The sequence below is a fragment of the Nomascus leucogenys genome, chromosome 18 (genome assembly GCF_006542625.1).
Source record: "Nomascus leucogenys isolate Asia chromosome 18, Asia_NLE_v1, whole genome shotgun sequence".
NCBI lineage: Eukaryota > Metazoa > Chordata > Mammalia > Primates > Hylobatidae > Nomascus > Nomascus leucogenys.
In genome coordinates this window covers 49885399-49912356 of record NC_044398.1, presented here as the reverse complement: position 1 = coordinate 49912356, position 26958 = coordinate 49885399, and the positions used below count along the sequence as shown (strand labels likewise).

The following is a 26958-nucleotide window of genomic DNA, read 5'->3' as shown; positions in this document are numbered from 1 at the left end:
GTACTGTAGAACAAGTCAGAATGAGAAAGAAACTATTAAAGTAGTCAGGATTTCAACTTGGATGGAACTCCATAGTCCATGTTCTTTTCAATCTGCCACTGTTTTAAATCCTACATTGTGTGAACAAAATGTTTAAAATTGCTAGAAATGTGAATCCTTCAGAATACTTCTTAATTCTCTACTCAATTTAGAGCCAGTATTATGCAAAATGTCAAAGTATAAACAAGCAACATTAAAATAAACTAGCTTTAGTATTTGTCAGAAACAGCTAATCATTTCATAACTATCTAGTATTTTTTATTTCCAAAGCATATACACACATCAGGGACTTCTTGAAGAGTTAGTTACAATCAGAGTTGCTACTATATGACGAATTATTAGGCAACCACTAACCAATCACGCTGTAGAAGAAAAGTGTTCCGAATATATTGCTAAGTTTAAAAAGCAGGCTACGAAATACAAAATTAGCCGGGCGTGGTGACACACGCCTGTAATCCCAGCTGCTTGGGAAGCTGAGGCAGGAGAATCGCTTGAACCTGGGAAGCGGAGGTTGCGGTGAGCCAAGATCAAGCCATTGCACGTCAGCCTGGGCAACAAGAACGAGGCTCCGTCTCGGAGTGGGGCAGGGGTGTGTGGGGTGTGTGGGGTGTGTGGGGTGTGTGGGGGCAGGGGGCTGGAAAGAAAAGCAGGCTCCAAAGCAGCATATGTAGTAGAATAAGTGGAGTCTATTAGAATAGTTATCAACAGTTTAAACTTTTAAATTTAACAACTAATACAGAAAGCTCCAGAAAGAGAGAGATAGTATATTGTGTAGTATCTCTAGGTTTTTTTTTCTAATTTGTGACTGTTTTATGCCCTACAAAGAACAGATATTACTTACAAATAAAACTCAGAAATCTGTTAGTAAGCTGGGCTCATATGCAATTTGGTGCAGTCTTTCTAGAAACCAATGTGTTAATATGTAGCAAGAGCCTTAAAAATGTTCATATTTCCTTATAATTGCATTTCTGGGAACCTTCTGGAAATAATCTCTAACAGGTTAGGGAATACAAGATGTTTCAGGCTGGGCACGGTGGCTCATGCCTGTAATTCCAGCACTTCGGGAGGCCGAGGCAGGCAGATCACCTGAAGTCAGGAGTTGAGACCAGCCTGGCCAACATGGTGAAACCCTTGTCTCTACTAAAAACACAAAAATTAACCAGGCATGGTGGCAGGCGCCTGTAATCCCAGCTATTTGGGAGGCTGAGGGAGGGGGATTGCTTGAACCCAGGAGCCAGAGCTTGCAGTGAGCTGAGATCATGCCATTGCACTCCAGGCTGGGCGACAAGAGTGAGATTCCATCTCAAAAATGAAAAAAAAAAAAAAAAAAGATGTTTCAAATTTCATATGTGAAAATTTTGGTTTTTGAAAATTTCAATTATGGAAAAAATTAATATAATTACATGTCTAGCAAAAAGGAAAGGAATGTTTATAAACCATGGTACATCCATTAGACAGTATCAAGAGCTATTACAAGTGGTCCAATGCTAGATTTCAAAACAAGACCACGAATTTGAATATATAGTATGATCTAAACTACACAAAAAGATCGAGCTAAATTACTTTTATAATGCTTAAGTTAAAAAAAATCATAACACTAATGTGAGAATTTTTTAAAATCAAAAATCCTATTTAACAACCAATTTTCCACAAACAGATATGAAAAGCCAGATATAAGTAACAAACCTGTGGATATGTATAAAGGATTACACTTGTTTGCCTCCTCCACCTCGCACTGCCACTGGCTGGCTGTTCTGAACAAATGCACCTCCTCCACGAATTGCACTTGGGTGAGTTGGAGAAGCTGCTGGATGTTGCCCGGGACGAATAGGTTTAGCTAATATGAAAAATAAAGACAGACTTTAGAATAAAGTTTAAGATGTGACTGCAATGACTGTTAAGGTTTCTTCTCTTATTCACAACAAATTCCCAAATGTTTTGTTTTTCTTTGCCTTTTTGTTTCTCCATCACTTTTTCTTTTCTGTAGCATCCTTTTCTCTAGGACCTATACAATTCTTAGCCTTTAAAAATCTTCCTGGCCAGGCGTAGTGGCTCATGCCTGTGTAATCCCAGCACTTTGAGAGCCTGAGTTGGGTGGATCACTTGGGTCCAGGAATTCAAGACCAGACTGGGCAATAAGGCAAAACCCTGTCTCTACAGAATATAAAAAAATTAGCTGGGTGTGGTGGCGTGCACCTGTAGTCCTGGCTACTTGGAAGGCTGAGGTGGGAGGATTGCATGAGCCTGGGAGGTTGGGGCTGCAGTGAGCCATAACTGCACCACTGCAGTCTAGCATGGGTGACAAGCGAGACCCTGTGTCATTTAAAAAAAAAAAAAAAAAAAAAAAAACGGCTGGGCGCAGTGGCTCACGCCTATAATCCCAGCACTTTGGGAGGCCAAGGCAGGTGGATCATCTGAGGTCAGGAGTTCGAGACCAGCCTGACCAACAAGGAGAAACCCTGTCTCTACTAAAAATACAAAATTAGCTCGGCATGGTGGCTTGCACCTGCAATCCCAGCTACTAGGGAGGCTGAGGCAGGAGAATCGCTTGAACCCAGGAGGCAGAGGTTGCAGCGAGCCAAGATCACGCCATTGTACTCCAGCCTGTGCAACAAGAGTGAAACTCCGTCTGAAAAAACAAACAAAAAAATAAAAATAAAAAACAACAAAAAAACACTTCCTGCACCAATTTTTTTTTTTTTTTTTTTTTTTTCTGAGATGGAATCTCACCCAGGCCGGAGTGCAATGGTGCAATCTTGGCTCATTGCAATCTCCACTTCCCAGGTTCCAGCAATTCTCCTGCCTCAGCCTCCCAAGTTGCTGGGTTACAGGTGTTCACCACCATGCCTGGCTAATTTTTTTGTATTTAGTGGAGACAGGGTTTCACCATGTTAGGCTGGTCTCAAACTTCTGACCTCAGGTGATCCACCCACCTCAACCTCCCAAAGTGTTGGGATTACAGGCGTGAGCCACTGTGCCCAGCCACCAATGATTATTCTTAAACATTAAATCATTGCTGATGGCTTATTTTCTTGTAATTCTCTTGGCTTTAATAATATTGCTCTATATAGTTTCTCCATTCCATGACCATTCTTGCTTGCTTCTCTAGTTCTCATTTATCTTCTTGTTCTGCTAATGTGGTTATTCCTCTTTCCCAACAGTGCCACTCTGCTAAGTTAGAAAATAGAGACAGATGCACCATGACAACACGTAAAATTCGGATTATGTTTTCCACTAAATGAAAGCATTCAAACTGAGCAAGGTTTAAAGGTTTTAATGTGTTCTACTAACCAATCTGTGCAGAATGCCCTCTTCTGGCCATATTCTTTGACCTGACTGCTTCCTTTATGCGATCTACTTCTTGCTGATAGCGTTTGCGATCACGAGATGCATTTTCTTTAGCTTCTTTCAGTGCTGATTCCAAAGCTTTCACTCTCTCAGCTGTAGCTCGAAGTCGCTTTTCCAACTTAGGAAGTTCACAGCGGAGATCTGCATTATCACGTACCAACTAAACGTACACAAAGAAAACAAGGATTCCAGATTTAACAGGATGATTTGAAAAAGTATGAGCATCTCGTAATTGCTCTTTAGAAAAGTAAAACTGCATTGTATATTGTTTCCCATTTATCTAATTTAGGCAGAAACACGCAAGGAATACATCCATCTCTACACAGCATACACACATGTATTTATTCACAAAGGTGTAGTTTCCTTTAATTTTTTAGGCGGAGAATTGTTCTTTCCCTCTACTAGGCAAAGACAATACATTACAAGATAGTGCTATGTTTCTTCAATAAGACAACTAATCTGATTAAATGAAAACTGCGTCATTATGTTTGACACACTAGGGTATTAGGTATAAAAAGACTACTCTCCCCTAAAGACTTTGCAGTATTTTAACTGCAGTCTTGTGTAGTAGAGATTTCAAAATTACCATGAATAAATTATGAAAATGCACAGTCTTAAAATCCTAAAGAGAAAATGAGAATACATGTTTTCACTGCCTCTTTTGATAATAAGGTTGTTAAAAATATTAACTCCTCTAAAAGTTACTTGTGGTTTCTTTATATAATTTCTGATAAAATGGCTCAGGGTATAAAAATTCCTGAGGACTCTGAAAGATTGAAATACTCACTTGCCAATCCTCAATTTTTGATTTTTACTATCTTGCAGCTACCAGAAAATATACTCTTTAGTACCTGTTTGTGCACTTTAGTGAGCTGTTCAAGATTATTTTCAAGAAAGGAGATTTTTTGCTTCTGAGCAGCGCTGCCTCCGGTGTCATCAGAATCAATCTCAGCACTCTGAGGAAAGAAGGTAAGTATTACAAAAAAATAAAAAAAATAAAAAAAACTAAGCTTAACTATACAAAAATTGACGTGACTGTAAAGTTATTTCACTTTGAATACAAAGAATTACCTAGAAGTAAGCACCATTTATGCAAACGCCCACCTCGGCATAGTTACATTACCTTTTTAACTCTTGTAGCCAGGTCCTGAACAAAGAGTTTGCGCAGGTTGTGTAAAGTCTGAAGTTCTTTTGCCTTGGATTAAGAACAGCGATATTTTTGGAGCTCAGACTTTAAATTTAGAATAATCATAGTAGAAAAAACCCACAAAATATTCCCCAATCCTATTTATTTTCATGTTTTTCTTACCACTGTCTCTTCCAAACCCTTCAAGTCTTGTCTTGCTTGTTCTCGTCTATCTTGCATAACCCTAACAGTCGAAGAACAAACATGTATTTTCAAATTTTATTCTGTAAAATTGTACTTAGCATGAGAGTTGAATATTTTGTATCTGAAAGGATAAATTCTTAAATTTAAATAAATACAAGATGCCTATTTTAAACAATTTATCCATGCTGTCTTTCAAAAAAAAATTTTTTTTTTTTTTTGACACAGAGTTTCTGTCCCAAACACTGCTCACTGCAACCTCGACCTCCTGGGTTCAAGTGACCCTCCTCACCTCAGTCTCCCAAATAGCTGGGACTATAGACATGTACAACCAGGCCTGTCTAAAAAATTTTTTGTAGAGACGGGGTCTTGCTACATTGCCTAGACTGATTCTCAAACACTGGGCTCAATTGATTCTCCTGCCTTGGCCTCCCAAAGTGCTGAGATTATGGGTGTGAGCCACTGCAGCTTTGCAATTTCAAAAAATTTTCATATGCCTTCTAAAACAACAGTCTATTGTTATACATTCCATATATAGCAATGGAAGAGATGAAATAAAATGTGGCAGAATTCAAAGAATAAGGAATGGTTCTATAATTTGTATTTTAAAATATGCCACATGTATTATACTGCTATTTATCCAAAATGATACTGATTATAAACTATTAAAGACTAAAATACTTTACATTAAAAGTATTCTAAACAAAATTACAGCTGCAAGTTAGTAGAATCTTCATAAAATCCACTCTGAACTGGTCCTGATGTTCTAACTATCCTAACAATATCAGCTGATTTGCAAATTGTCTCACAAACTCAAGGTATGTGAAAAATTATAATCATGCATTTTCTACCTGCTAAGATTCTAGAAAACTGAGTTTTCAGAAAATGAGAAAAGGTAAACCATGAAAACCTCTGTTCAAAATGGCAAGGTTAAAAACCACACTGCTCTTTTATGCAAGAGAAAATTTAACAAAAACTCAGTTTTTGTGTTAGATCTTAAAATCTTCTAAGTTACTTAATATATTGTTTTAGGTTCATTTTTATACTGGATCCTGAACTAATATGGAGATAAAGAAACAGCAAGCAGATTGATAAACAGAAATCTTAATCTTAACCATAATGAAATATAAGACCTTGCTTTCACCAAAATACAAGTATATATTCCAAGTATTTAGATATAAATCAAACCAACTCAGTGTATTTAAGAAAAAATCCTTTAGCCCATACAAAGTAAAATATGTATCCACTGGCTATATCCAAAGGTAATGCCTATAATCCTCTAATTTAGCTTTTATTTTTAAACTTTAATTAAAAACAATTACTCACGTAAGTTCATGTAGTTTTCTGCTCTTTTCCTGATCTGTGGCTTTCAACTTCTCATGTTCTACTCTTAGACGTTCCTGCTCTAACATCATTTTCTGGTTTTGGCTGACAAAAGAAAAAAAAACACAGTATCAGTATCACAGTTTTCTCAATGTCATCATTAAAATTTCCAAACTTTTAAATTCTATAATCTCATCAAGGAATTTTCTGTTATCCTATCCTCCATGGAGGAAAAGGGGGAAGGGACCTGGCTACTGGGGGACATACAAAATTTTTCATCTTTTGGTTTGAAATCATGATTTTGTTCTCCTCTGTCTTTCATCTTCCTGAATCCTTATGCCTACTTCCATCAGGTATTCACAGTAAGACCTATGCCCCAAACCTCATCATTATTTTGTTGTGTTATTCTCTTCTTGGTTCCTACTCAAATTGTTGCAAACTCTGACTTCCATAAACTCTATGTATGTGCACATGGTTATGGAGGCAGGGAAATTGCTTCTAGATAAACTAAGACGACAACTTAAAAAAAAAAAAAAAAAACCTTTGAAAATCCATAGAATTTCCAGAAAAGTTTTTCCCAGTTAAGAATTTTGAGTCAGGGTCTCGCTCTGTCACCCAGGCTATAGTACAATCATAGCTCACTTCAGCCTCAGACTCCCAACACTCAAGCAATCCTCATGTCACAGCCTCCTGGGTCACTGGGACTACAGGCATGTGCCACCAAGCTTAGCTAATTTAAAAAATTATTTTTTGTAGAGATGGAGTCTCACTATGTTGCCCAGGCTGGTCTTGAACTCCTGGCCTCTAGTGATCCTCCCGCCCCAGCCTCCCAAAACACTGGGGTCACAGGCCATCAGCCACTGCAACCCAGCCAAGAATTTTTTTAAAAAAGGAAATTAAATAAAGGATTTGGAGGAGACTGTGGTATGCAATAATGAACTTAGGTTGGGGATTTTTTTCTTACTTTTTACTGAATAATTTAGATCAAAAGACCTAAAAAAAGCCTCAAAAATTTCACCTGGAATTTAGAAGTTTTACTCATAAATGAGAAAATTCTTTATTTTCCAAGATAAAAATGTAATTTTGATGAAAACTGTAGCTTTCTAGTAAGAATATATACCATGTCTATGAGTAACCGATTCTTTCCTCCTAACTAGAGAAGTATAATACTTACTCTTGAAGATCAGTAATAAGTTTTTCTTTTGCTTCTACTTCATCTCTCAAACTACTGATCTGTTTTTGATGAGTTTCTCTATGGCTTTGGATCTGCTGTTCAACAGCTTGCTAAAATTTTGAGGGGGAAAAGGATGTTAAAGTCAGACTAATCAAAATTAATACTGTAAAGCCGTTAGAAATGTGACATCAAACTTGCCTTAACTTCATTTGCAGTCTGAACCTTATTTAAGTGCTCCTTTTCCATTTCATGGACTTTCTCTGTTTGAATAGAGAGAAAATAGAAGAGTGAAATAAGCCTTTAAAGTTCCTCATATAAACCAAGGAGCAAATGGATTTTACAATAAGCATTTTCCTTAGCAATATTCAACTTCAAATTACCCAAATGTCACCTGCTCTCCAAGTTCAATGACATGTAGACTAGTATACAAGTTATATCCATTGTGTTGGTATTATGTATTCCTTTATGGTTTTTTTTTTTGCCTAATCCAGAACAGATTAGTTAAGGGAATGGTAAAGAAATGAGATAACTCCTAAGTCCCCTATGTTAAGACACACACACACCCCTTCATAACTGTGGGAAATCCCCAGACTGACCATTTCCATATTCAAACAAAATCTTAAAAAAAAAAAAAAAAAATGTTTTGACAGGCACAGTGGCTCATGCCTGTAATCCCAGCACGTTGGGAGGCCAAGGCGGGCAGATCACAAGGTCAGGAGATCGAGACCATCCTGGGTAACACGGTGAAGCCCCATCTCTACTAAAAATGTAAAAAATTAGCCGGGCGTGGTGGCATGCGCCTGCAGTCCCAGCTACTAGGGAGGCTGCAGCAGGAGAATCACTTGAACCCAGGAGGTGGAGGTTGCAGTGAGTCAAGATAGTGCCACTGCACTCCAGCCTGGGCAACAGAGTGAAGACTCCGTCTCAAAACAACAAAACAAATATGTTTCAAAGCAATATTAATATATATGATTTGTTTACCATTCCAAGTCAGCCATATTCCTACTATTTCTTTCAGTGTGAATATTAAGTTTACAGTTATACTAAAATAAGAACACAGATGTAACTCATAAACAGTTGGAAGCTATACCTTGTGCTCGAAGCTGGACTAGTTCTTCATTGAGGGAATCAACAGATTCCTCCAGCTGTCTTTTCTTTTGTTCCACATTTTGAAGGTATTCAGTCAATGACTTGATTTTGGCTTCATGCTTTTGGAAAAAATATAGTGATATGAAGTGGAAAACATATCTCATGCATACACTTTAAGAATATTTGACAGTAAACATTTTATTATCTATACATGATAAATTTGGGAATATTTAAAACTAAAATGTTCAGGAGCCAATTTTGAAATGTTAAAAGAATGTGATCAATTAATTCAATGGTGATCATAACTTGCAAACTAAGGCACTGAAGACTCAAATATGAAATACTAATTTTACAGATGCCGCCATCTAACGTTACCATCTTCCCTCCTTGTGAAATTCTGATAGTGGTGAATGGCACCATTCATTCAGTTGCCAAGCCAGGAAACTGGTTCCCTGCAGTTTTGCCCACCCTGGAATTCTGGAGTCTTTAACAAGTTACCACCAGTCACATCTTTCTGGTAAATTTCTATACATAACCCGTATTTATGTTAGGCAAATATAACTCAGTTAAATCATTCAAATTTACTGCAGCTAGACTAGGAAAAAAACAACTAAATTTCACCTACAGACACATTTTTCTGAAAACTTGTATAATAAAACTTCTATGTGGTTGTTTCAAATGAAAAAACTTTGTTCTACAACATACTTGAGAGATACGAAGCTGACATGCTGCTAACTCCTTTTCATTTTCTTCCATTTTTTTGTTGCTCTCAGTTTGTGTGCTTTCTAACTGCTTGCAACGTTTCACCATGGTTTTTACTTCTGACTTCATTTTGCTAATGTAGAGTCTTGCAACAGTGAACTCTTCATCTATCATGCCAGTTCCCTCAGGCTGCTGTGAGGAAAAAGTAAAATAAAAAATTAAAGCCAAAAATATTCAATGTGTGTTTTCCCAATTAGGCTGTAAAATCTTTTTATAAAATATATTTTAGTATTACTCAGTATTCATACAAAGTCTGGATCTTATTTTTTTTCTTTTACTACTGTTTTCAACGAAAGGTAAATAAATACAGCTTACTTTTTGCCTTCCTTTTTTTTAAAACTGAAAATAATGTTAATACATGCCAACAAAAAAAAAAATGTAAACCTAAAGAAAACACAAAAATACAACCAAATTAATAAATTCTGCCTCTTTCAATTTTTTCACTTCCTCTTTACAGGACCTCTTCAGTAAATTCATTGTTAATCATGTACATGTTCAGCTTAAAATTTAACAAGAGGATGTTTAGGTGGCAGGGAAAGGATGACCTTTAAGCTCAACCAGAAGGAATTGTGGTCACTGTATATTGCTTAACTTTCAGGAAGAAATAAAACTGTGCAGATGACATGATTGATGAAGTTTACATGTAAAGTCAAAAGACCCTGAATAGCTAGCACAACACTAAGGACGAACAAAGTCACAGGACTTGACACTATGCAACTTACCGTAAAGCTATAATAATCAAAACAGTACAGTGCCGGCAAAGAACAGATAAATAGGTTAACAGAACAGAATACAGAGCCCAGGAATAAAACCACAAAATACAGTCAACTGATCTCTGACAAAGGTGCAAAGGCAATTTGATGGAGAGAGGACAGTCTCTTCAACTGGACATCCAGATGTGAAACAATGAATCCTGGTACAGACTTTACCCCTTTCAGAAAAATTAACTCCAAATGGATCACAGATCTAAATGTAAATGCAAAACTAAAAAAAAACTTTTAACATAGGAGAAAATCTAGGTGATATTGGGTTTGGTGATTAGTTTTTAAATACGATACCAAAAACACAATCTATTAATGAAAAACTTGGTAAGTTGGACCTCATTAAAATTAAAAATTTTTAGTCTCAAAAAATGACGTTGAGAGTTAAAAAAAAAAAAAAAAACAAGCCACAAACTGAGAAATAATGCAAAACACTATCTGATAAAAGACTTATATCCAAAACATATGAAGAACTCTTAAAACTCAACAATAGGAGGCCAGGTATGGTGGCTCACGCCTGTAATCCCAGCACTTTGGGAGGCTAAGGCGGGCGGATCACCTGAGGTCAGGAGTTCAAGACCAGCCTGGCCAATATGGTGAAACCCTGTCACTACTAAAAATACAAAAAATTAGCCAGGTGTGGTAGTGGGAGCCTGTAATCCCAGCTACTCGGGAGGCTGAGGCAGGAGAATCGCTTGAACCCAGGAAGAGGAGGTCGCAGTGAGCCGAGATCATGCCACTGCACTCCAACCTAGGCGACAGAGCAAGACTCCGTCTCAAAACAAAACAAAAAAACAAAACAAAACTCAATGATAGGGCCAGGCGCAGTGGCTCACGCCTGTAGTCCCGGCACTTTGGGAGGCTGAGGCAGGCAGACCACCTGTAGTCAGGAGTTTGAAACCAGCCTGGACAATATGGTGAAATCCTGTCTCTACTAAAAATACAAAAATTAGCCAGGCGTGGTGGTATGCGCCTGTAGTCCCAGCTATTTGGGAGGCTGAGGCAGAAGAATCACTTGAACCCAGGAGACAGAGGTTGTGGTGGGTCAAAATCAGGCCACTGCACTCCAGCCTGGGAGACACAACTGCAAATTAAAATGACAATAAAATAACACCATACATTAGTAAAATCCCAAGAAACTGACAAGAGCAAACACTGGCAATGATGTGGAACAGCAGACTCTCATTCATGGCTGATAGGAATGCAAAATGTTTCCACCACTTTGGAAGACCTTTTGGGAGTTCCTTACAAAGCTAACATAGTCATAACATACAACCTAGCACTTCTAGGCATTTTTACTCAACTGAATTGAAAACTTATGTCCACAGAATAACTTACATATGAATTATTATTGTTATTTTTTTTTGGAGACAGAGTCTCACTCTGTCACCCAGGAAGGAGTGCAGTGGTACCATCTTGGCTCACTGCAACCTCCACTTCCTGGGCTCAAGCGATTCTTGTGCCTTAGCCTCCCGAATAGCTGGGACTATAGGCGTGCACCACTATGCCTGGCTAGTTTTTTTATTTTTTGCAGAGACGGGACTTCACTACATTGGCTAGGCTGGTCTCAAACTCCTGGCCTCAAGTGATCTGCCCTCCTCGGCCTCCCAAAGTGCTGGGATTACAGGCATGAGCCACCATGCTCAGCCTACGCATGAATGTTTATAGCAGCTTTATTCATTAATTGCCAAAATCTCAAAGTAACCACATAGGTGAATGGATAAACAAACTGTGGTACATTCGTATCATGGAATATAATTTAGTGATTTAAAAAAATGATCAAGCCATGAAAAGCCATGAAGAATCTTAAATGCATACTGGTAAGTGAAAGAAGCTAGCTGAAAGGGCTACATATATATACTGTATGATTCCAACTATATAACATTTTGGAAACAGCAATACTATAGAGATAGTAAAAACATCAGTGGTTGCCAGAAATTCAAGAAGTAGAGGTGAATGGCAAAAACACTCGGAATTTGTTAGGGTGGTGTGGGAACTATTCTAAATACTGGACCTATAATATTATGCACTCCTTAAAATCCACCCAACTATAGAATACAATGAGTACAACAATCATTGTAAACTGTAACATAAAACTGTAAACTGTAACTTAAGAACAACAACAACCTGGGTGCAGTGGCTCATGCCTGTAATCCCAGCACTTTGGGAGGCCGAGGTGGGCAGATCAGGAGGTCAGGAGATCAAGACCATCCTGGCTAACATGGTGAAACTCCATCTCTACTAAAAATACAAAAACAAAATTATCCAGGCGTGGTGGCACACGCCTGTAATCCTAGCTACTTGGGAGGCTGAGGTGGGAGAATGGCGTGAACCCGGGAGGCGGAGCCTGCAATGAGTCAAGATCGCACTACTGCACTCCAGCCTGGGAGACACAGCGAGATTCCATCTCAAAAAAAAAAAAAAAAAAAAAAAGTAGCACTCTAACAGAGCTTATATATGATGAGAGGAAAAGAATTACTTGTTAATGACAAAAATACTGAGGATCCTTTTTTTTTTTTTTTTAATTAGAATAGCTATTTGCAATGACGACTTATTTTCAAAATGCTATGGTATAGTGGAAAAAAAAGTCTAGTAGTCATGGAACCTGGATTTCATCCCTCTGCCACTAAACATAAGCCATTTCTACTCTCTCTTTTTACACTTTTTAACTTAAATCATAATTATTTGAACATAAAATATAAGATTTTTCTAAAACATTGCAAATCTACAAAGCAAATTTTGAACAGCATCTCTCTGGTGTTCTGCGATATGAAATAAATGTACTTTTCCATCCTAGAGATTTCTCTACATCTCACATTACTCTAATCTCACATTACTTCACCATAAACAGAATAGGGCAGAAATGTTCAGACTGATGGTGAAGGGAAAGCAAGTCAAGTGGCCCGATAGTGAGTCCACTGAAGAAATAACATATGAAGAGAAGAGTCATGAGAATCCTTGCCTCCATCAACAAACACTAACTTTCATTTTGTTGATTTTATCTTTTATTCTTTTTGTATTTTTAAAAAATATTTTCTTTTTCTTCATTTTTAAACTGACGAATCAGTTAACAGCAAACAGCAACATTAAACAATACAACAGACAGAAATGTGTACTCCATATTGAAAACTTTTATGTCAGTTCCAACTCTGGTTAAAAGACTGGGCTTTTTAGTAGGCTCTCAATATAAACCCAAGTGTATATGCTCTCTTTGTTATTGTAATTAGGCTTTAATCAAAAAGGTAAAGTCTAAACAGCTACTGCAACATACAAATCTTTCACGTTATATGCATGGTTTTTCAGTTAAGAGTCTTAGTTTGGTTCTTTGGTCTTAGTTTTTAAATCTACCACCAAGTCACATGCCTAATGCTAACAACCAATATTAGTATCCTCAAAAAGATTAGGACAAAGAGGTATAAAGAAAATATGGCCATATTTTGAAAACTGAAAACTCTATAGAGTTCATTGTATTATTCTCTCTATTATATGTTTGAAATTTTTCACACTAAAATAAAAAATTAAGAAAGCAGTGCTCATCTTTAACTTTTCTTTAAATATTTAAAGCAACCACAAGCCCATTCATTATAAATTTATTCCCTGAGCTAATCTTTTTTTTTTTTTTTTTTTTTGAGATAGGGTCTCACTGTTGCTCAGGCTGGAGTGCCATGGCACAAACATGGTTCACAGCATCTTTAACCTCCTGCCTCGGTCTCTTAAAATAGCAGGGACTACAGGCACGTTATCACCATGCCTACATGCTCGGCTAATTCTTAAATTTTTTGTAGGGATAGGGTCTCGCCACGTTGCCCAGGCTGGTCTCGAACTCCTGGGCTCAACTGATCCTCCTACCTTGGCCTCCCAAAGTGCTGGGATTACAGGCTTGAGCCACTATGTCTGGTCCCTGAACTAATCTTAATTGTTGTTCCAATCATTTCACTTATGGGAATTTATTAACGTAATTTTTAAGAGTGAATTTTTTTTTTTCTGGAGACAGCATCTTGATCTGTTGCGCAGGCTGGAGTGCAGCTGCACGATCGCAGCTCACTGCGGCCTTGACCTCCCGGGCTCAAGCAATCCTCCCACCCCAGTAGCTGGGACTACAGGCACACACCACCATGCCAGGCTCATTTTTGTATTTTTTGTAGAGACAGGGTTTCGCCACATTGCCCAGGTTGGGGAAAATGTTATAGTAAAGAATCAAACATGAGGTCCAATAAATGCCGCCTACTGAATTTATCTATTTAGGTGCCCTTATTCTCTTGCTCTCTCCTGATCTATTTAAAATACAGTTAATAACATCTACTACACAAGACTGTGAGGATGAGATCACGAATACAAAAAACTTTACAAAGTATTAGTAGTAAACAAAAGTGCAAGTGTATATAGATAATTGTCCTTAATATTTAGTTATTATATTTACCTTTACATCATTATTTCCCACGGCAATTCCTATTTCTGCAAGGTCTTTTAGTAAAGATGCCATCATCTCAGCTGCTCGTTTTTTCTGGTGGTTGGTCATTTCCTTAAGTTTCTGAAGCTCAGCATCTATACTCGCTAAAGTTGCCTAAGAGAACCCAAAACAAAAAGTATAGTTAAATCTACTACATGAAAATTCAAATCAAATACTCATAGGTGTTTCAAGTCTTACACCAAGCCCTTACAAAACCATGCCTTTTCTGCTTTCATTTTTCTTGAACTATCTACCAGGTTCTGGGCTCCCAGCTCAAACTTAAAAAATATTTTAGACCTAATAGGCTATGGTAAAAGTAGCCACATGGTTTTCAATTAAGAGCAGGCAGTTTCTGTTATTTCACTAAATTCCTGAGATTGAATAATATTTTCTGTCTAAAAATGGGAAGCCTCAAATTTAACTAGATTTATCATTTATTACTATATTATGTCTTATCTTTAGAAAGTGAGTCAGCAAATTAACATTACAATGACACTGTTTTCTAGATGCTTTCTTCATCTACTTTCTATATACTTACTCACTGGAAAGAATCCATGTGATAATACTATGATACAGACAATTATCCAGGAGCTAGTGTTAAAGTAATATTATCTGTTTATTGACTGTCATTATAAATCTCAAATCATAGAGAGCTTAACAGCTACAAAATCACCAAATTTTGAAAAATCCAACCCAGTTTGGTGCCCACTTTAAAATAACTCATATGGCAGATCAGATACAAGGTGAGCATCCCCACTCCGAAGTGCTCCAAAATCTGGGACTTTTTGAGTGCTTACATGATGCTCAAAGAAAATGCTCACTGAAGCATTTTGGACTTGCCAATTAGAAATGCTCAACTGGTAAGCATAATGCAAACATTCCAAAATCTGAAATGCTTGGGGCTTCTGTATTTGTAATGCCTGTACTATACTGTATTTGTAATGCCATTTATTGACTTTTCATCAATATCTTTTAGTAAAGATGCCATCATTCCAACTGCTTACTTCTTATGGTAGTTGTTCATTTCCTTAAGTTTCTGAGTATCAGTAGAGTGTGTATCCACCCAGGTTAATCTACAATATGATACCAATTATCTTCAAGTCTCATAATATAGCATGCTTCTACCATAATTGTTTAAATTACCAGTCACTTTCTCTTAACTGAACAGGAACACTGTCTAAGCATATAAACAGATGCTAAACACTAGGGATTTCTAACTCCTATTATCAATGTCATGCTGATAGATTTCAGCTCCACAAGTGAAACATAAATATAACTGTCTTAAAGACTAAAATCAGCGGCCAAGGACCACCTTTCAGAGTCGTAAAAAACTCCTGTTATTCTTTCATACAACAATTAGCTTTGTTAGTAATGCAATTCAGTAAGAGTTAGTTATAATGGTGTCTTAGATCTGTACGGTACTGAATGTTAACTTCAAGCTAACTGTAACTTTGTAGATTAAAAAAGAAAAGGAACTCATAGGGGCAGGAAACCTTTTAAAAGCATTATTTTGTACTGTTGACTGCTTTCTTTTAGACAAGTTAATGGCAGCAGGGAAATAAGTGGTGGACACGGGTCCTGAGTGCAACTCTAGACGCTGATTTCTAAACAAGAAGCTAGCATTAACCACAACAAAACCACAAAATAGCTCCTCCATGATGATGTTGAAACATTCACAGCTATGTATTATTTCTGTCATCACTGTTGGAGGTTGGCGATGTCTGTCCTGTATCAATTTTCAGCAAGTAAAAATCTCCATCTAGTCGCCAGGCGCGGTGGCTCACGCCTGTAATTCCAACACTTTGGGAGGCTGAGGTGGGTGGTTCACCTGAGGTCAGGAGCTCGAGACCAGCCTGGCCAACATGGTGAAACCCTGTTGCTACTAAAAATACAAAATGAGCCGGGCGTGGTGGCGGGCGCCTGTAATCCCAGCTACTCGGGAGACTGAGGCAGGAGAATCGCTTGAACCCAGGAGGGAGAGGATGCAGTGAGCCGAGATTGTGCCATTGCACTCCAGCCTGGGCAACCAGAGTGAAACTCCACCTCAAAAAAAAAAAAAAAAAAAAAAATCTCCATCTATTGGGGAACCACTACACTGTGCTAAGAAGGCACTGCTCCAGGTAGTGGAAATGTAACAGTAAGTAAAACATAAATTGTATTAAGTTACATATCCTTACATCTATTCCAAATAATTCACATAGTTGATTAAATAGCATTTTAATTTGTACTGCATATTTAATTTATTGTTTGAACAATCATCTAATAGCTTTATTGGGCAACTAGGAGCTTTAAATTATTTTTCCTTTAACATTAGTAGTAACATTAGATTCTATATACTATATACTAAATTAAAAAAATAAAAAAACATAAGGAGTAGCAAACATCCTTTAAAACAGCATTTAAATTAGCTATTAACAGACCTTTAGGAACTAAGATAACTGTCTTCCTCCACCTCTAAGGCTTCATATACAGAAAGAAATGAAGTTGAAACCCGAGTCCTTGAAAGTTGATGTTATTGATATTTGACTTACATAGAAAAATAAGTTATTTAAGTAGTTTTTAGGTTAAGAATACTTGTACTAAAGCATTAAAAAAGAAAATAAAACTATATCCTACCGATTTCTGATTCAGTTCATCACTAAGCAATTCATATTCCTTAGTTTTGTCTTCAACTTCCTGAGACTTCTGATCATAATTGACAGCAAGTTCTTCTAGGGCCTGTAAAACTTCTTTCACTTCTTCTTTAGAGGCATCATTTTCTGCTTGAAGGCGATTCAGCTCAGCTTGCATATTGTCTTGATCCCTTCTGGTAGATGCCAAAAGCTACAGGACAGAAAATAATTTATTTTCAAAAAACACCCATGAAGCTTCACCGTTTGTCAAGAACAAATGGAGTGAAATATGGATGGTATTGAGTGTGGCAACATTTATTCATTAAACAGATTTACTAAATGTCAACTATGTGCCGGCACTGTGCTGGATGCTGCAAGGCAGAAAGAAAATCAAAGACTGTGTGTTTAAGGAACACAGTAGAAGAGAAGATAGGCACATGAATAAGCGCAATACAAGACAGAAGGTCAGAACCATAAGAGAGGGACAGGACAGATAAAGTGCTTAGTATTAGTAATACAGGAAAGGGTATTCATTCATGGAGAAGTTGGCTAGGAGAGATCGATTGCAGTCACATGCAAATTAATGTAATAAAGGAAAATGGCATTCTACAAGAGTTGCTTAAAAATTTAGATTTGGGCTGGGTGGGGTGGCTCACGCCTGTAATCCCAGCATTTTGGCAGGCTAAGGCGGGCGGATCATGAGGTCAGGAGTTTGAGACCAGCCTGACCAACATGGGGAAACCCCATCTCTACTAAAAATACAAAAAATTTAGCAAGGCATGGTGGCGGGCGCCTGTAATCCCAGCTACTCGGGAGGCTGAGGCAGGAGAATCGCTTGAACCTGGGAGGTGGAGGCTGCAGTGAGCTGAGATCACGCCACTGCACTCCAGCCTGGGGGACAAGAGCGAGACTTCGTCTCAAAAACAAAAACAAAACCTGGTATCAGCACATAAAATCTGAACTGCAGGGATGCCAAGAGACTGGTTAGGAGAACACCATAATCATCCACATTAGTGGCTCTCCTGTAGGGATATCTGGAAATCTGTGGGAGTGTTAATAATAGGGTAGAATGCTAATGGCATTTAGGAGTAGGGACCAGGAATGTTTAATGTCCTGTAATGCAAAGGACAGAATAACATAAATTATCCAATGCAAAATGTCAATAGTGCCCCTTTGAGGAATGATGCTATAGTTGAAATATGAAATGCTATAGTTGAAAGATGATCTGACCAGGATTAAGTTCACTGATGGAGAGTATCTCTTACCAAAGCAGTCTTTGTCTTCACCCTGCCCACTACCCCCACAAAAAAATTTAAAGGACTGCTTTTCAATTATCCTCCTGCTCTGCTGGGTGAGAAGATAAAATGAGGATCCAAAGTAAGTGACAAGAAGAGCAATGTCAAGAACCAGGATGAAAAAAAAGATGGCAGAAATGAACAACAATTGTATGTGGGTAGATAAATTCATTTTTATCCATGTGACATTCTTATTCCCACTAAGAGAGTCATACCCAAAATTATACAACTATTAAAGACAAAGTTAATGGGATTCAGAAACCAAAACTATAAAGCTTTTCTGGAAGCAACATAAAAGGTATTCAACTCACCTCCTCCTGATCCAACATTTGCGTCTTCAGTTTCTCTACCAGTTGACTTTGCTGGTTTATTTCTTCATCCTAGAATTTTGAAGTATCCAGTTAACCAGTAGCTAACAACCTGGTTCTAGTTGTTTCCCAATACATGTTATAAGATTACTACTCCCCCAGAAATATTTCAAAACCATTTCTCCAAATTCAACATTGCTTATTTTAATCTCTTTTAAGAAAATGGCAAAACAAAAGGAATTTCTTTCAATTATCAATACTTACAATGGTCATGTACTTCGAACCTGCCATCTCTGCTTAAAATACATTAAAAATATCAACTTAAGAAAATATTTTCTTCTAATCTCTTTACTGCTCTTGTTCTTGCCTTCCATTCTATTACATTCTTAATTTGCTATTATTCATACTATTGACATTACTTCTATATGCAAAGCAGGAAGATATTATTTCCGCTCTATTGTGTTTCCCTTAATCTCTTACATTATCTTTTATTGGAGTCTTCAGAGCCCTGATTCTAACAGTTAGTGTAATTGAGGCTCCCAATGACCCAATGCCAAATTTTCATTAGAACAGGGGTCCCCAAGCCCCCAGGCCACAAAGCAGTACTGGAAGCCTGTTAGGAACCAGGAAGCACAGCAGGAGGTGAGCAGCAAGCATTACCACTTGAGCTCCGCCTTCTGTCAGATCAGCGGCATTAGAATATCATTAAGAGCACGAACTCTATTATGAACTGTGCATGCAAAAGACCTAGGTTAGAGGATCCTTATGAGAATCTAATGCCTGATAATCCAAGGTGAGGGTTTCATCCGAAAACCATCTCCCCCACCCTGATCCATGGAAAAACTATCTTCCCTGAAACTAGTCCCTGGTGCCAAAAAGGTTGGGGACTGCTGCCTTATAAGGTTCTTTTAGCTTAAAAAGAGGGGGAAAAAAAGATACACCCTCATACAGTTTCCACACAGAAACTGAAATTATGACTTTTTATTTTGTTAATACAATAATTTTTACAAGATTAACAGAAATCAAGGAAGACGTATAAAGATCCTAAGTGCCCACAGCACTGAAATCAGAAAAGTCAGAAAATAAAAACACCCATGTCCATAGTATCCTAAGATAAAACAGACCTAAATCAAACAATACAATACCTACCTTGTCATCAAGCTGTTTGTATAATTTAGCAATTTCTTCTTCACACTTTCTTCTTTCAGCATCAGTAAAATTTCCCATAACTCCAATTGTGGTTGCTGGTTTATCATTGGTAATAGTAATATCTTTATCCACTGTGAAAGCTTCCAAGTTGGCTTTCTCTTTGTCAAACTGTTCATCAATAGGCACTGTCTCCCCTAAAATAAGACAATAAAGTGGTTAATAAAAAATGACATGTCTAAAGCTAATTTCAATTTCATTCCTTTAAGAAAAAAAATTTTTTTTTTTGAGACAGAGTCTCAATATGTCACCCTGGCTGGAGTGCAGTGGTGCAATCTAGGCTCACTGCAACCTCTGCCTCCAAGGTTCAAGCAATTCTACTGCCTCAGACTTCTGATTAGCTGGGATTACAGGCGCTCAGCACCATGCCAGGCTAATTTTGGTATTTTCAGTAGAGATGGGGTTTCAACATGTTGGCCAGGCTGGTCTGTAACTCCTGACCTCAAGGGATCTGCCCACCTCGGCCTCTCAAAGTGCTAGGATTACAGGCATGAGCCACTGCACCCAGCCTCGTTCTTTTCAACTTTTTCTTCTCTGTGTTATTTTCAAATAATCTGTCTTCAAGTTCAGATTCTTTCTTCTGCTTAATTAATTCTACTACTGATGGTCTCTTGCGTTTTGCTCATTTTATTTTTCAGCTCCAGGATTTCTATTAATTTTTTAAAAATTATTTCGATGTCTATTAAATTTCTTGATCTAGTCACTGATTTTGCTGAACTATTTCTACGTTTCTATGCTCTAAATCTGTATTTAACAAACTTAAGATGACAAATTCTTAAGTTATTACCATTACGCCATCTGTTGAGTTCATTTTCAAGCCACTGAATAGTGTTCCGCAGGATCTTATTTTTTTCTTTTTCTTTTTCATACTTCTTTTTCCACTGTTCTGCAGTTAACTCCACATTGACACAAACTGTGTTCTTAATTGTTTTGGCCCTAAGAGATGTAATTGGAGGAAAAAAAGGATGAGACTGAAATTATTTTTAATTTTATCTATATGGAATATATGTATATATGGCTAAGAAACTTATTCTTGTCCAGTAATCTCTTAGACTAAATACTAAAAGCCACAACATATGAGGTTATTTACAACCCAAGTAAATTTGAGTCTGCTCCAAAATCTGTGAATAGCTTAAAAAAAAAAAAAAATCAACAAACCACTAAAAATAAACGACAAAGGCCTATATTTTTCCAATTTGTTTGCAAGGCTGAATTAAGAAATTACTGTTGAAAGTCAAAGACGGAATCATCATTACTAATTTTCCTAATCACCTCATATAGATTATATTAACCTGTCATGCATGTCTACAGGCCTCACAGAGGATTATGTTTGCCAGGCTTTGACCTCATTATCTGATTCAAATGCTTATTTTAATACCAAATTACAGCTTGTCACACAAATTTGACTAAAATTACATCTGACTTTAATGTGTACTAAAACTTAAACCAAGCAGTCTAAAAAACAGACCCACCTTGTATTATCTGTCATCAACTCAAACTGAGTGTGTCTAGCACAAAACAATATGTACAGGTTGGAATAACAGCTCACATTTTCCTACATTTTATAAACAAAAGGTCTATCTAAATTTAGGTTTTGTACTTTCTTAACAACAAACCTTTGGCCAAATAAGAGTGTAGATTTTGTTTCAGACTCATTGTATGATGATGGAGAGCAGCAAATTACAATAGTGGTTCTACAGTTGCCACCTAATGAATCTTGAAGGATTCTTGTCATTTTACTATCTCTATATGGAACATATGTCTGCATACAAAAACAAAGAAAACAAGACCAGTGGGTTTCTGTATAATAAAATGTTATTATAAAATAAACTCCCAAAAGACAACTAACTTACATATAACTGATTCAAACACATTGAATCTCAATCTCTCTCTCTCACACATACACAGCCATGCACGCATATACACCTATATTTAAATAATGCCCCATAAGGTAACAGGGAGATGGAAGACATGTATACTCACACTACCCTCAGCCAAAGCAGAAATGACATTTCCAAGAGCAGAAAGTGACTTGTTGATGTTTTTAGCTTCATCCAGCACAGCACCTTCAGCTCCAGTTTTACTAACCTATACGTAAGATTTCAAAAGAATGAAACAAAATTACAAGTTTATAATTTTCTTTAAATTTTCTAAAATGTTCATATGTCATCAATGACCAGCAAAAAAGAAAAAAGAACATGAAAAGCTTCATGATCTTATTTGCCAAGCATTTACTCTCAGGTACCACCATTTCTTGAGTACTACTCTTAAGAGTTTGATTAGAGAGACATCAAATTTTATCTGTAGTTTGTAGGTACTCTTGAAAATAACCAATTTAAATGTAAATTTGTAGTTCATTAATCTGTTAGTCCCCTTTGCTACATTAGAAAACAGGAACCTTGGCCGGGCACGGTGGCTCACACTTGTAATCCCAGCACTTTGGGAGGCTGAGGCAGGCGGATCACGAGGTCAGGAGATCGAGACCATGACGAAACCCTGTCTCTACTAAAAATACAGAAAACTAGCCGGGCGTGGTGGCTGGCGCCTGTAGTTCCAGCTACTCGGAGAGGCTGAGGCAGGAGAATGCCGTGAACCCGGGAGGCGGAGCTTGCAGTGAGCCGAGATTGCGCCACTGCACTCCAGCCTGGGCGACAGAGCGAGACTCCGTCTCAAAAAAAAAAAAGAAAACAGGAACCTTCTAAAACTGGCTAAGGCATAATGTTGATGTTGTAACTGTTAGAAAACAGAGACTGAGTTTAAACACATTATATAAGCAAACCTGCTTCTTTTAAAAAAACATAAAACATCTAAATATCTATGTTGTGGTTTTTTTGTTGTTTTTTTTTTTTTTTTTGGATACTGAGTCTCACTCTGTCACTCAGGCTGGAGTGCAGTGGCTTGACCCCGGCTCACTGCAACCTCTGCCTCCTGGGTTCAACCAATTCTCCTGCCTCAGCCTCCCCAGTAGCTGGTATTACGGGCATGTGCCACCACGCCCAGCTAGTATCTATGTTAAAGATAGGTCAGAACAATAAATTAGCAATGTTGGCTGAAGAAATAGCTTAGGAGATTTCTCAGATTAGATAATCTTTGAAAGATGTGTATAAGACTTCAGAGTATAACGGAATAGATATATCATTCTAAGCAGAAGAAACAAAATTAGCACAACAGCAAAAATGGTCACAGAAGTCCCTATTACAACATTTAAACTTAATTTGAGATAGACTAGAATCAGACTGTATAGAATTGTAATAATGAAACAATCATCCAAAGGAAAGAAATATGTCCAACCAAACCAGAAAAGACTAATGGATAGTTACCAGTTTTAATAGGGACCTCACTGCCAATATGGACAAAATACATATCAAAAATTAGAAAAGGGATACCTAATAAAGTTTATAACAACATATGCTGAACAAGTTCTCACTATGAACATATCTTAAGTCATAGAAACCACTTATGGGTTGAACTAGAGTATGGTCAAACAACAGTAACTTGGAACTGATTATTCAGTTGATGTCATCATAAAGCACTGGCATCAGCAGTTACAAATCTCAGGTTACCAAATCCAGTTTGGTAAGTCAGATGCAACAATGAATCCCGCGTAACTCTCAACTCAACCTAAGGTTTACAAAGATGCTTAAATATTTGTCAAAATACATGAAGACTTTACCTTTTCACTACCAGCTAAATCAACCAGATAAAGTTTCCCACTCAGCTTTTGTTCCGTTTGTGTGTTCTCTTGTTTTACGTTAATAAGAAATATACTGTGACTCCTAGAGCTATGTTCATTCATATCTGCAAGGAAATTACACAAACAAATATAAATAAACATGATTTCCCCTTAACAATTTCCCTGAAGCAATCTTATAATTAATCACCTGGATAAGGATATTTTAAGCTGGCTTTAAATCCTAACCAGTGTTATTTTCTACTTACTTGTAACTGCTACATGTCTGTTGGATTTTCCTTCATCTATGGTATCCATAACTTCATCTGGACTACATACAAAACGCTCTGTGCACCCCTGTGAAATAATTTTTTAAAATATGTTAATGTCTGGCCAACATGATGAAACCCTGTCTCTAATAAAAACACAAAAATTAGCTGGGCACAGTGGCGGGTGCCTGTAATCCTAGCTACTTGGGAGGCTGAGGCAGGAGAATCGCTTGAGCCTGGGAGGCAGAGGTTGCAGTGAGCTGAGACCGTGCCATGCACTCCAGCCTGAGCAACAGACTGAGACTCCATATATTAAATAAATTGGCTCATGCCTGTAATCCCAGCACTTTGGGAGGCAGAGGCGGGCAGATCACGAGGTCAGGAGTTGGAGGCCAGCCTGGCCAACATGGTGAAACCTCATCTCTACTAAAAATACAAAAATTAGCTGGGCGTGGTGGCACATGCCTGTAATCCCAGCTACTCAGGAGGCTGAGGCAGGAGAACTGCTTGAACCCTGGAGGCAGAGGTTGCAGTGAGCCGAGATTGCACCACTGCACTCCAGCCTGGGCGACAGAGTGAGACTCTGTCTTAAAAAAAAAAAACAAAGTATTACAGGGTTTTTCTAGACAACTGTACTATAAATACCTTTACATAGGGAACTCGGTTTTTGTCTTCATGAACTGAAAGGTTGGTCTTTGAAACTGAAAAAGAAAAACAAATGTTAACAACATTCTCCTAAAACTCTTAACACTGGATATGAAATAACTGATAGGCTTCCCTGAGCAGCCTAACAGCAATAGTTGAACTCTAAAAAAATACTAAAACATTGCTCTAAAGCAGACCTTACAGACATAGCAGGAGATCTAAACAGAAACCAATGCAACAATACAGAATTTTAGGACCATTCCAACCTACCACCCACATTTTATGAACAAGAACATTAACCGTGAGTGGTTCAATGATTTGCCTAAGGACAATGTATCTAATTGACAGTTGACAGAAGACTAGAACTCAGGGCTCAGATTATGTAACTCCCAGTCCAATGCTCTGATTACTACTAAGAAGTACCCATAAACATCACTTTAAACTAGTTATTCTGTTTAAAGGTATTCAACTACAACTTCAGAAGAAAAAAAATTTTGTCTATTTCCAATAACTTAAGACAATTTCATACAGGCTACAAAGAAATAGTCTCACATCTACTATTAAAAAGGAATTAACAGATGTTATTTAAAACTGATTAGCAAGAATTTAACTTACCATCTAATAGGTCCCTTATCTTATCCAAATATATTTCAAAATATGAAACCTAAAGGGCAAATTTAAAAAAAAAAATCAATCAACTAAAATTATATAACTTATTCGCATATTAGTATCGAGGTCTGAGTGCTAGGCATTGTTAGACTAGAGAGACAGTTATCAACATACCAGCCATAGCTCATATTCTAATGGGAAGACATAAATTAGCCAAATTAGCTTAGTTATTTAAGCAGTCTTCCCACTGGACATAAATTACATTATCTTCATCTAAAATGAGTTAGAATAGTTTTATGTAGTAGAAACCTTAGAGTTCTGCAGTAAAGCAACCTCCTTTATTTTATGGAGGAGGCTAAAGACTTAATCATTTACGTTAGTTAACATTCCTGTTCATCTAATGGCAGATGAACAAAAATCCAAGTTTACTAACCTGAATGATCTTTCAACTATACCTTTCCATAAAAACAATTTTTAAAATTACTTTAAAGAAGCTAACATTTACTATTTTTTTACAACATTATTCTTGCTGTAAAATAAAATATAATCTTTCCTCAAGGAATTTACCTTAATATGAAATTCCAAATTTTCATCCATGGAGTAAATATAATTAAAAATATCTTGCACTATTCTTGGAATAATTCCCATGCCTTCTGGATCATGAAGTTTACCCTAAACAAAAAACAAAACTAGACTTCTTAAATAAATTATAAAATATGAAGTAAAAACAAAGAGTTTCAATCTACAACTTATAGTCAAGAAAGGACAGGAACTGTATTTTTGTGGAAACGGCTCTGTAAATATCTAAAAAATCCAATTCAACTATTACACATACACATAGTATTGCACATCAACCACACGGGTTACCAACAGATCTTAACCCTTCATTTAATCACTAGATTTAGATTATCCATGCTCGTAAAATGTTCATTGTAAAATGAACATAATTAAAAAGGTTTTAGTTTCTTTCCATATAATTCTACATTGTTCCTTCTACTTCAAGGCAAATTCATGCAAATACTAGGATGTCCTTATTCTCTATGACTTTATGAAAATCAGTAATATGAATCACACTAAAAGAAGCAGTCATTTACTTAATATAGTACACTCAAATAAATGATAAAAACAGATGCTCTTTAGCAGTGGCAGAAAATCACAGGCTGTTTTCTAGAAGCAAAGCTATAGTGGGTCCACATCTATTATTAACAGCAGCACTGATAATTATGGCAACATTCTTATCAGAGAAGAGTGACTGTTATTTTGAGGCAGGAGGAGCCAAGGAGAACAGGAAAACGTTATTTATACTAAATAAAATCAACAACACATAAGCATTCAAAATTTCCCATATAACAGGGTGACAGAAAATTCTTGTCTAAAATGTTCATTATTTTATAGTTATGCTAACTGATAAAACAATCTCAAATATAATCTCAAATACAGATATCCCTTACTATTTAAACTCAGGAACTGATGAGATTCCAATAATGATGTTACATGTGTATTATTTGTATGAGAAAAGGCAATAAAGAGTAAATTAAAATGTTTATGCATGATGAAATAATATCACAAATAATGGATGAATGCTGTATGTATTGCAAACTACATCTAAGTACAGATTATAAAATGTTACCTCCATTGTGTGTGTCTTCCCAGAGGATGTTTGTCCATATGCAAATATTGTTCCATTATATCCTTCAAGTACATCTATGAGAAAATAAGAGATTTTATAATTCAGGGGATTTTTTCCTTAAGCAAGATTCCTAAGAAATTACTTAAACTACAGGATGATAGGGTAAAGGTTAAAAAAAAAAAAAAAAGAAATTACTTAAAGAATGTTACAGGAAAATGTCAGATGTTTATTCTTAGTGAGGTATAAAACACCCTAAAAGACCACACACACACACACACACACACACACACACGCACACACGTGCACACACAGGCCCTCTTCCTAACCCTTGCATACTAAATTCCGTATAATAAAATATTTGTAGGAGTGGCTGGGTGCAGTAGCTCACTCCTATAATCCCAGCACTTTGGGAGGCCAAGGCAGGCGGATCTCAAGGTCAGG

General features: G+C 37.0%; 1 protein-coding gene across 1 annotated transcript in view; it reads right to left on the bottom strand.

Annotated features, from left to right (window-relative positions):
• Positions 1 to 26958, bottom strand: part of KIF5B (kinesin family member 5B) — a 48105-nt gene that overhangs the window by 4771 nt on the left and 16376 nt on the right. The window contains exons 3-25 of the mRNA XM_003276004.3: positions 26518 to 26591; positions 25455 to 25559; positions 24894 to 24942; positions 24279 to 24334; positions 23634 to 23721; positions 23368 to 23492; positions 21678 to 21782; positions 21311 to 21456; positions 20482 to 20630; positions 19638 to 19831; positions 18492 to 18560; positions 16890 to 17096; positions 14244 to 14387; positions 9006 to 9194; positions 8302 to 8419; positions 7410 to 7471; positions 7212 to 7321; positions 6041 to 6142; positions 4697 to 4757; positions 4511 to 4582; positions 4239 to 4343; positions 3331 to 3547; positions 1726 to 1876 (exon numbers count right to left, since the gene is read on the bottom strand). Of these exons, the coding sequence (XP_003276052.1) occupies positions 1746 to 1876; positions 3331 to 3547; positions 4239 to 4343; positions 4511 to 4582; positions 4697 to 4757; positions 6041 to 6142; positions 7212 to 7321; positions 7410 to 7471; positions 8302 to 8419; positions 9006 to 9194; positions 14244 to 14387; positions 16890 to 17096; positions 18492 to 18560; positions 19638 to 19831; positions 20482 to 20630; positions 21311 to 21456; positions 21678 to 21782; positions 23368 to 23492; positions 23634 to 23721; positions 24279 to 24334; positions 24894 to 24942; positions 25455 to 25559; positions 26518 to 26591 (2678 nt within the window). The 3' untranslated portion in view covers positions 1726 to 1745. The remainder of the gene's footprint in view (positions 1 to 1725; positions 1877 to 3330; positions 3548 to 4238; positions 4344 to 4510; positions 4583 to 4696; positions 4758 to 6040; positions 6143 to 7211; positions 7322 to 7409; positions 7472 to 8301; positions 8420 to 9005; positions 9195 to 14243; positions 14388 to 16889; positions 17097 to 18491; positions 18561 to 19637; positions 19832 to 20481; positions 20631 to 21310; positions 21457 to 21677; positions 21783 to 23367; positions 23493 to 23633; positions 23722 to 24278; positions 24335 to 24893; positions 24943 to 25454; positions 25560 to 26517; positions 26592 to 26958) is intronic.